The sequence below is a fragment of the Babylonia areolata genome, chromosome 10, assembly GCF_041734735.1.
Source record: "Babylonia areolata isolate BAREFJ2019XMU chromosome 10, ASM4173473v1, whole genome shotgun sequence".
Taxonomy (NCBI): domain Eukaryota; kingdom Metazoa; phylum Mollusca; class Gastropoda; order Neogastropoda; family Buccinidae; genus Babylonia; species Babylonia areolata.
In genome coordinates, this window is record NC_134885.1 from 3,564,252 (window position 1) to 3,575,671 (window position 11,420).

The following is an 11,420-nucleotide window of genomic DNA, read 5'->3' on the forward strand; positions in this document are numbered from 1 at the left end:
CTCTGATTCAGCAACACCCTGTCTGTCTGTCTGTCTGTCACTGTTTCAGCATGGCCCTGTCTGTGTCTGTCTGTCTCTGATTCAGCATCGCCCTGTCTGTCTGTCTGTCTGTCTGTCACTGATTCAGCATCGCCCTGTCTGCCTGTCTGTCTGTCTGTTTGTCCCTGATTCAGCACACAACACCCTGCCTGAGTCTGTGTCCGCCTGACTTACTACATCTGTTAATCCCCATCCACCCTCTCTTTGTGTCTCTGTCCCTGTGTCTCTGTCTCTGGTTCACTCACTGTCTCTATGTCTCTATCTCTGTCTCTCTCTGTCTCTCTTTAACTCTCTCTCTCTCTCTCTTCTACGCCACTTGTAACAACAGCATATAAAAGCCAGTCATCATCATCATCACCACCATCATCATCATCATCACCATCACCATCATCACCATCACCATCATCACCATCATCATCATCACCATCATCATCATCACCATCATCATCATCACCACCACCACCATCATCATCATCATCATCGTCGTCACCACCACCACCACCACTACCATCATCACCATCACCATCATCACCATCATCATCACAGAGTATGTCTTGATTGCTACAAACAGATCAGTGTTGGTTTACACTTCTTACCAAGCATTGTCTGCAGGAGACGAGTTAAGCAGAGAAGACCACAGGATACGTACCTTGAACTTGTTCCCCTTTCTAATGGGGATGTAGACAGAGCGCCAGCCTGTAGCTCCGCTTGATTTAACCCCCCAAAGAAGTTGTCGAGAACCACTCTTCTCCACCTGCATTACATGAAGTTCAGTGCGTTGCTGTGAGTTGCGGACAGGGGAGAGTTCGTACTTCAGATGAACACAGTGCTCTCCTTCTGCCAAAGTGCACCACCTCTTCGTTTCCAGCACAGCACCTGTCACTGTCAGCCCTCACCCGAGCGATGGAACCATCTGCATTGGAGTTTGACAGACGTTTTAGTTTGAGTTCACTGTCATTTATCTGACGGAGTTATGTATGACAGTGTTAGACATGTGGTGAGTATGATGACGAACTTGCTGTTGTTACTGCTGTTTTATCATAATCGTCGTCACCATTATCATCATCATCATCACCACCTCCACCATAACTATTATCGTTGTTGTCACCATCATCGTTGTCATCATCATCATCATCATCATCATCATCACCATTCTTCTTCTTCTCGTTACACATTACATCTGTCACGCGCCTTTTTATTAAGAATATGTCAAATGAATATTTCACACACACACACACACACACACACACACACACACACACACACACACACACACGCACAGGCCTTGATTCGTGTGTGTTTACATGCAGCATGTCATGATACTGTAAACAGCCCATGTCATGACAGTCTACCAACTGTTGCACAGAAAACATGAGCCAGATGGAAGAGTTGTTCTGTGAAAAAAAAAGAATACCATTGTTGTGTTTTACAACAGAAAGCTGAGATCTGACAAGAATATCCATGACTGGAAACTCGTTTTATGTGAGTCCAGTTTTGACAGGAGCAGCTTAGGAAGTCCATAAAAATACCGAAGAAGAGCACTATTTTTAACTCGTCTAAAACTTTTTATTTTCACTCACCAAAAGTCCACCTTTCACTGTTTCCACTGTTTCGCCATGCGCATTTTGCTACGCCATTGGAAAAGTCACAGATGTCTGGGAAGAATAGAAATAACAATTCGTTATAATAAAACAAAGCATTAAAATACCTGAATGATAGATAATACCTGGATCTAAAAAAAACAAAACAAAAAAAACAACAACTAATCGTTAAAATGTGTTCTGTATTTGTTATTATAAAGCTTCGGGTTAAAAAAAGAAAAGAAAAAAAAGTCCTAACCAGATTCGAACCCCGCGTGTTCAGGTGAGAAGAAACTGTCTTACCCATTACACTATCGTGGCTCCTTAACTGAAGTTCTAAAATCTAATATTTGAACATACTTTTTTAAAGGGCGATAAATCAATTGCGGCATTCGCAGTGAGAACGCTGTTTAAATCATATTATTCTGGTGTATCTTGGGCATTCAAAAAATCTTTAAGGGCAATAAAAAATTCTTTTAAAGTCCGCGGTAAAGGAGACGTGGCTATCGCCGCAATCTTATTGCAACATTTAACCGTTTTCTCTAGATCTAGATAGATGTACACGTTTTAGTTACACCCGCCGGGAATGTAGTACGACACGATCCATTCAATTTCTCTTTTATGTTCATTCTAATTTTATAGTTTTAAAGTTGATATGAAAATTTAGCATTTTGTTAAACTAATAACATGTTGAGCCAAGTACAAGTACTTCTAAACATCGTATGAAGTGAAAAGGACTTCATTTTGAGAAAAGTCAGGACTAGAAATTTTTTCGTTTCATCGTGATCAGTTCAAGGGTATTAACTCGCATGGTTTACAATTTTTAACTGTGAATTCCGACTGATTCTGTGGATATTTATATGGCAGTTTGGGGCATAATCCAGTAAGTGATGAGGCGTTCACAAATCTTTCTCTGAATAAATATTTAACGGTCTCCTTCTCCAACTTTCTATCACATGTTATCGTGTATTGTCCATTGAATATAGGATTGAACGGGCAGGTCAACAACTTGAAACAAAATGGCGTCGTTCGCGTTCGCGAAGAATATGAGCACTTGCTTTGAATGTGTATAAATATGTGTACGCAACTGATTTTTGCCCATGACCTTCAGGGCTCAGCCAATAGATCTGTAAAATCCACTCGTCGTATTGATTTTAGTATTTTCTGAAAAAGACCACGGGCGAATGAACATAGTGAAAGCCCTGTACACTGAGAGTAAAACACACAAGCTTTTCATGTATTGAGTATAATTTCAAAATGTAATGTTTAAGATGAGAAAGATCAGTTTAAAGCAAATTAAGTCCCCTAGCATTAATTACAGATTAATTTCCCTTTTTTTTTTACAATCTGCACCAAAACGTTTCAAAAAAACAAAACAAAAAACAAACAAAAAAACCTTCCATGCCTAGCAAAAGAAGTTCCTGTTTGAACAAAAAATGATAATAATGACTGCTCTTGTTGTTGTGTCAGAATACCAGATCAAAGTGCCAAGTTTAGAGAATACAAAAAATATAAATATAACAGTAAATGTAGTTTGCTTATAATTTGGCTTCTTTTTTATTTTTGTCCCCATCCCAGAGATGCAATATTGTTTTAAACAAGATGACTGGAAAGAACTGAATTTTTCCTATTTTTATGCCTAATTTGGTGTCAACTAACAAAGTATTTGTAGAGAAAATGTCAATGTTAAAGTTTACCACGGACACACAGACACACACACATGCACACACAGACACCCGAACACAGGGTTAAAACATAGACTCACTTTGTTTACACAAGTGAGTCAAAAATTGTTTTGATCACATCCGTTCACTGTGTTTGTACATGTTATTTTGACCCTCGATTGTGTGCAAACATGGAGGGAGATAGATAGATAGATAGATAGAGAGAGAGAGAGAGAGAGAGAGAGAGAGAGAGATTGTGTGCGTACATGGAGAAAGACAGAGAGAGAGATTGTGTGCATACATGGAGGGAGATAGATAGATAGATAGAGAGAGAGAGAGAGAGAGAAAATGTGTGCATACATGGAGGGAGATAGAGAGATAGACAGAGAGAGAGAGAGAGAGAGAGAGAGAGAGAGAGAGAATCAGAATGTTTTATTCACATTCAGGCCTCAGTCCCAAGTGAAACGGTCCACGTAAACAGAAACCAACGAAACGACATAAGTAAATGACATTAATATAGACAACAAAACACCAGTACATTATGTTGGCTGTACGAAGTAGCCATTGTGAGTGTGTGTGTGTGTGTGTGTGTGTGTGTGTGAGAAAGAGAGAGAGAGAGATAGGAAACGAAACGAAACGAAGCAAAATCTTATTTAATCAGGGTAAATGAGATAAGCAATTTACATTTACTTTTCGCCACCTAGCCCTGGGGCAGAACGACAAGTACAAAAGCACTGAAAAATGATATTACAATAAAGAACTTGGGCAGAACGACAAGTACAAAAACACTGAAAAAAGATATTACAATAAAGAACTGGGGCAGAACGACAAGTACAAAAGCACTGAAAAAAGATATTACAATAAAGAACTGGGGCAGAACGACAAGTACAAAAGCACTAAAAAAAGATAATACAAAAAAGAACTGGGGCAGAACGACAAGTACAAAAGCACTAAAAAAAGATAATGCAATAAAGAACTGGGGCAGAACGACAAGTACAAAAGCACTGAAAAAAGATATTACAATAAAGAACTGGGGCAGAACGACAAGTACAAAAGCACTGAAAAAAGATATTACAATAAAGAACTGGGGCAGAACGACAAGTACAAAAGCACTGAAAAAAGATAATACAATAAAGAACTGGGGCAGAACGACAAGTACAAAAGCACTGAAAAAAGATAATACAAAAAAGAACTGGGGCAGAACGACAAGTACAAAAGCACTGAAAAAAGATAATACAATAAAGAACTGGGGCAGAACGACAAGTACAAAAGCACTGAAAAAAAAAGATAATACAATAAAGAACTGGGGCAGAACGACAAGTACAAAAGCACTGAAAAAAAAGATATTACAATAAAGAACTGGGGCAGAACGACAAGTACAAAAGCACTGAAAAAAAAGATATTACAATAAAGAACTGGAGGGGAAAATATCAAACCCAGCACTTCATCAAGGGGAAAAACCAGAAGACCACCAGCGGGTTCACACACACACACATACACACACTCAGTCTCTCTCTCTCTCTCTCTCTCTCTCTCTCTCTCTCTCTCTTAGACACATACCTGTATAATAATCATACATGTTACTCAGAAACACTGACATGAAGGAAACACCATACATCATTACTCAGAAACACTGACATGAAGGAAACACCATACATCATTACTCTGAAACACTGACATGAAGGAAACACCATACATCATTACTCAGAAACACTGACATGAAGGAAACACCATACATTATTACTCTGAAACACTGACATGAAGGAAACACCATACATCATTACTCAGAAACACTGACATGAAGGAAACACCATACATTATTACTCAGAAACACTGACATGAAGGAAACACCATACATCATTACTCTGAAACACTGACATGAAGGAAACACCATACATTATTACTCAGAAACACTGACATGAAGGAAACACCATACATCATTACTCAGAAACACTGACATAAAGGAAACACCATACATCATTACTCAGAAACACTGACATGAAGGAAACACCATACATCATTACTCTGAAACACTGACATGAAGGAAACACCATACATCATTACTCAGAAACACTGACATGAAGAACATGAAGGAAACACCATACATCATTACTCAGAAACACTGACATGAAGAAAACGCCATACATCATTACTCAGAAACACTGACATGAAGGAACCACCATACATCATTACTCAGAAACACTGACATGAAGGAAACACCATACATCATTACTCAGAAACACTGACATGAAGGAAACACCATACATCATTACTCAGAAACACTGACATGAAGTAAACACCATACATCACTCATATAATCAGAGACTACAATATGAATAGAATGTATATGCATCATCTGAGATTTTCAACCACAAAAATCCTTATTGACTTGAAAACACATAAATCTGTCGGCTGATCTATTGAGTTACCTGCACAGTTATATCAAATTTTTTGTGGATAGGAACTGATACTGCCTTTTATTTTTTGTGTGCTTTGGCAAGGAGTTCTAAAGTGTTTCTCCTGAGTATACGAGGCTGGTTTTAAACAAATCAATTCTTCTTGTTGTTTTTGTTTGTTTGTTTGCTTTTAAACAACTTTTTTTAAAATAAGAATGTTGTCTGCTTACCTAGAGTGATTCAATGGAAATAGTGCATTAAGTGAAGAAAGAGCCAATATATCAAATATTCGATACATCATAAATTGCTTTGTTGTGGAGAGACAGACAGACAGACAGACAGATTCAAACCTCGACTAAAAGTCCCATCGTTATTGTCCAAACATATAAAACAAAACATTTCCCATCATCCAAAAGACAGAGTTACCTTCTCCAATCTCACACGAGGCAACGTCCTGATGAGCGCACCTGCAAAACAAAATCATCATCAGTCTCTCTGTTCTGTGGTGTAATTATCATATTCAACTGGCTCGTGTTGCAATTTATCATACGTAATTGTTCTGTTTTGTAATGTATCATATCTAAACGTTCTGTATGTATATTTGACTGTACTGTGTTGGAATTTATCACATCTATCTGTAATTTATCATGTTTTACTGTTCTGTGTTGTATTGTATCGTATCTAAATGAACTGTGTTGGAATTTATAATAGTTAACTGTTCTGTGTTGGAATCTATCATATTTAACTGTTCCCTGCCGGATTTTGTCGTGTTTAAATGAACTGTGTTGGAATCTATAATAGTTAACTGTTCTGAGTGGTATTTGTCATATTCATTTTCATGTTGTGTTGTATATCAACTGTATCATATTCAACAGTTCTGTGTTGTATACATACTGTATCATATTCAACGATTCTGTGTTTTTGATTTTCATATTTTCTGAGTGATGATCTATCATATTCAACTAATCTGTGTTGTAATGTATCATATGTAACTGCTGCTGTAATTCATATTCAACTGTTCTATATATAAGTAATATAACTATTCTATGTTGTGATATATCATATATATATATATATATATATATAGTATTGGCAATGACATTAAAACAATGTCCGTGTCCGTCTCTCTCTGTGTTCATATATATATATATATATATAGATAGATAGATAGATAGATAGATAGATAATGTGTGTGTGTGTAAACATACATGTACATGAACATATAGATAGATAGATAGATAGATAGATAGATAGATAGATAATGTGTGTGTGTGTAAACATACATGTACATGAACACACACACACACACACACACACACACACACACACACACACACACACACACACACACACACACACACACACACACACACAGATGCGGATACGGATACAGATACGGGTACAGATACGGACATTGTTTTATTGCTATTGACAGTACTGTCCTTTGGCAAGGGGACAATGTATGAACAAAAGAATTTCGGCGGTATGCAGATAGATTAACACATTGCTAAGAGGGGAAAAAAAGAGAGAAAAACTACATAAAACAGGACTATGAATACGAGAGAGACAGACAGACAGACAGACAGAGAACAGTGATGATATTGTGCAACATCTCACCCTCCTTTCCCGAACACAAGAAGCTGGAACAATACGACCCAGAGGAGAACACGCCACATCATCGTCGACATCATTATCGTCCGGGTTGAGTGGGATAAGAGGATCCTCTCTGTGAACAGGCTGTGTCCTGGGCCTGTCTGAGTTTCAGTTTCAGTAGCTCAAGGAGGCGTCACTGCGTTCGGACAAATCCATATACATTACACCACATCTGCCAAGCAGATGCCTGACCAGCAGCGTAACCCAACGCGCTTAGTCAGGCCTTGAGAAGAAAAAAAAGAATAAATAAAAAATAAAAATAATAAATAAATAAAATAAATAAATAAATAAATAAAAATAAAAATAAAATAAAGGCGAAGAAATAATAGATACGCTTACATAAATAAATAAATAATAATTATAATTTAAAAAAAGGTAGTAGTAGTAGTAATAATAATAATAATAATAAAATAATAATAATAAACAAATAAATAAGACAACAATGATGATAAATAAGCAAATAAATGTAAAACATGAAGACACACATTCACACATACACCCACACATGCATAACAGATATGCACCAAGTATGCAGTTTCACAGATATGAAAGCACAGTCAAATACATATAAACGTACATGAGCTCCAACACACACACACACACACACACACACACATATTACCCTGCACCTCCTCTACCCCCCTCCTCCACACACTCATTTCTAGTCTACGTATTGCAGCTTCCACGGCACACACACACACACACACACACACACACAGATGAACACTTACTTGTACAAGCACACACACATACGCTCATATCTCCCACCCCCAACCCACATACGTTCCAATATCCTGTTGCTCCCACAGTGTAGGCATGCATACACTCACATACCTCATCCTCTACCCCACCTCCCCCCCCGCACCCCCACCTCCTCTTCACACACACACGCGCGCGCGCGCGCGCGCGCGCACGTGCACAGAACTCTCCTGACACTTGTGTATATTTACACTCTCGCGCATGCACAAACGCACTCAAAAACACAGACCCACACATGCACACAAACACACACATACACACACGCACAGAGGCTGCCACTGATTGGCCTCAAGAGGGATGGGAAAAGATCTCTGATGCCAAGAACGTGGCGTCTAGTGTGTTGCTCAGTCTATTGTATTTGGAAAAGCCCACAGTTCCGTTTTGAAGAAATTTGCGCAATGTTGGTTTGGAAATGATGCCGATATTTGTTTGATCTGCAAAGCATCGTGCTCTACCTTTCATGTTAGACTTACGGCCGCTCCCTCTCTCTGCTTTTATTTCTTTGAGGCGATCGATGGTGTGATGGCCTTGTACCTGTTCTTTTTGATATTCTTTGACTTTTCTGAGGATTTCCGATTTTCCTAGATGTAGGCCGCTCGTTGGTGTTGCGTTACCAGCAAGTCTGTCAGCTCGCTCATTTCCCTTAACACCTGCATGTCCCGGGCAGTATGACCATGTGAGTTTTTTAATCTGAAAGTTGCGCATTGCCTTATGCCACTCTGGGCTTCCATTCCGTTTTCAATTTTCTGTATGAGGTTCATTGAGTCGGTTAGAATCATGGCATGTTGGTTTCCGGGCGTATGGATGGACGATAGCCACTGGATGGCATGTGTCACAGCTTCAACTTCCATCGTTAGGCTGGAGGTTGTGACTTTGTAGGCAGCATTCTCTTCCCTGTTTTTCCATTTTGTTTCGCAGTGAATTCTCAACCGGACTGGTCTTTGGTGAATGAGCCATCTGTGTATATGATGATGTCCTCTTCTTTGCTGTTTTCTTCTATGAGTAGCTTCACTTCCGCATCAGTTTTGCCCTCTGGCCATTCCCGACAATGTCTTCCTAGAGTGGGTGAAATGGCTGTGTTGAATAGATGGTTGAGGTTTTCGGGGTTTTTCTCCCATTCTTTTGTTCCTTTCAGGTCTTGTAGTCGGCATACTAGCTGGATTGTGTCTGCTGCTTGCCCCATCCGAAAATTCTAAAAACCGCTTCCCACTGAGTTAGGCCTACTGGAAGGTAGGTTAATTGTGTTCAAAGACGACGACCTCGTTTTTCTTGTTCACAATTAAAAGGAAAGAAATACAAATTCTGCATGAATGGGTCTGTTCCTATCTGCTTTTTCTTTATTTTCCAATGTATTCTTTTCCATTTGAATCTTTCGCTTTACTATCTTTAATGATAATATTATTACTATTATTGCTATCATTATGATAATTTATTCTTCTTTCTTTTTCTTTTTTTCTTTTTTTTTCAGCCAATGAAGAAAGCCACGTGCAGAGCACTTTGAAAAAAAAATTAAAAAAGAGAGAAAAAAGATGCAATGTGCTCATGACTTGCATCTAACTGAGGCAAAAAAAAGGGAGAAAAAATTCTGGACAGAATACATACAGTGATACTAACTACATCATCTACATGTTTACTGCATATAAATGTTCTAAAGTGGACATTGAATTAACTGGAATGACACAAAAGAAAAAAAATTGAATCCATTGTTCCTTTCAGCCCATTGTAGACTTGTCGCACGAAGAAGAAAACGTCAAATTTGCTTTGATGACGTCAGATACGCCTCAGCAGTGTGGATTAGTCTGCTTGTTTTGGAACTGAGCATGCATGGTTCTATCCCGCTCCCATGCGTTTGTGTGTGTGTGTGTGTGTGTGTGTGTGTGTGTGTGTGTGTGTGTGTGTTATTTATTTATTTATTTTCTTCCAAGCTTATTTCATATATCATATTTGATACAGAGCACTCTTCAACGATTTTTTTAAATCTCTTCTCTTTTTTTTTTCTCTCCTCATGATTCCTTTACTGGATAAAGCGCGAAGCACAAGTTCGTCTTGAAGGCTTTACCTCTTGTTTCTATTTTTCTTTTTCTTTTTTAATACAGCTGAAGTCTCTGCTATATCGGTGCATTAGATCTTCGATATTCATTTTACGCGAGACATTTTAAACATTATTTTCTGTGTTGATACCATGTTAGCCTACAATTGTCGAACTTATAGACAAGATGTGACATGATAATTGAAATCAGCCCCTTAATCAATGCTATATGTTTGTGAGGCACTGCAGTCAGTGACGTTCTGCTGGATATCATCCCATTCTTCATTTTGACATAATGATAAGGTGGACAGCGCAGCGGTACACAGAGCAAAGTGTCGTACAGAGTCAGTTGGTATGGATATTCCTTTGGCCTTACAAGGAATTCTACAGAATCGTTTTCATGGAAATACTTTCAGATTTCCCTTACGAAATAAAGTGCATAATTTTTTTTTTTTTTTAATCATCGATTAAACTATGTGCACATAACACAGCGTTAGTGTATGATGCTTCAATATCAAACAGTACAATAAGCGAGTACATTTAAATGTAGGGTTTGATCTTCTTGTTTCTAATCCAAAAATCAGGAACAGCAAACACACACACAGACACACACACAAACACACACACACGCACACACACACACACACACACACAGACACACACACACACACACACACACACACACACACACACACACACACACACAGAAGCAAACAACATCAACAACAACAACAACAGCAACAACAACAACACACACACACACACACACACACACACACACAGAAGCAAACAATAACAACAACAATAATAACAACAGCCTCACTTGTGATGTGAAGAAGTCCACGTTGTCGTTAACTGAGGTATTTTTCGGTGAATGAAGGCCAATTTGCTAAAAAAAAAAAAAAAAAAACAACTAAAAAAAAAACCGCACTCTCGGTCAGTCTGTCTGTCTATCTTGGAGTCGTAGAAGCAAATGAACAAGCCAGCTAGTGTGTGTATACATACAAAGGAGCAGAAATAGTACACAATTTACATGCATGCATTCTTCTATATATGTACATGTACACAGAAATGGGAAGCTATGAGCCACTTCAAGATCTAAATCCGTTTTTCCCTTTCAACCGGAACCGGAACATGGCGTGCTTGTAGATACCTACTTTCAAACACACACACACACACACTCACAAGAACAATACAAATACATTCGCGCACGTCCACGTAACGTACACACACATACACATACGTCCACAAAAATTAATGTGAAAGCAGAAGAAAAGCGATGACTTCATCGTTGACCAGG

General features: G+C 38.4%; 1 protein-coding gene across 1 annotated transcript in view; it reads right to left on the reverse strand.

The window, feature by feature from the left end:
- Window positions 1-11,217, reverse strand: part of LOC143286406 (uncharacterized) — a 16,805-nt gene extending 5,588 nt beyond the window's left edge. Inside the window, exons 1-5 of the mRNA XM_076593965.1 lie at window positions 10,944-11,217; window positions 7,297-7,468; window positions 6,106-6,146; window positions 1,620-1,694; window positions 689-952 (exon numbers count right to left, since the gene is read on the reverse strand). Coding sequence (XP_076450080.1) covers window positions 689-799 — 111 coding nt within the window. The 5' untranslated portion in view covers window positions 800-952; window positions 1,620-1,694; window positions 6,106-6,146; window positions 7,297-7,468; window positions 10,944-11,217. The remainder of the gene's footprint in view (window positions 1-688; window positions 953-1,619; window positions 1,695-6,105; window positions 6,147-7,296; window positions 7,469-10,943) is intronic.
- Window positions 11,218-11,420: the final 203 nt, after the last annotated feature.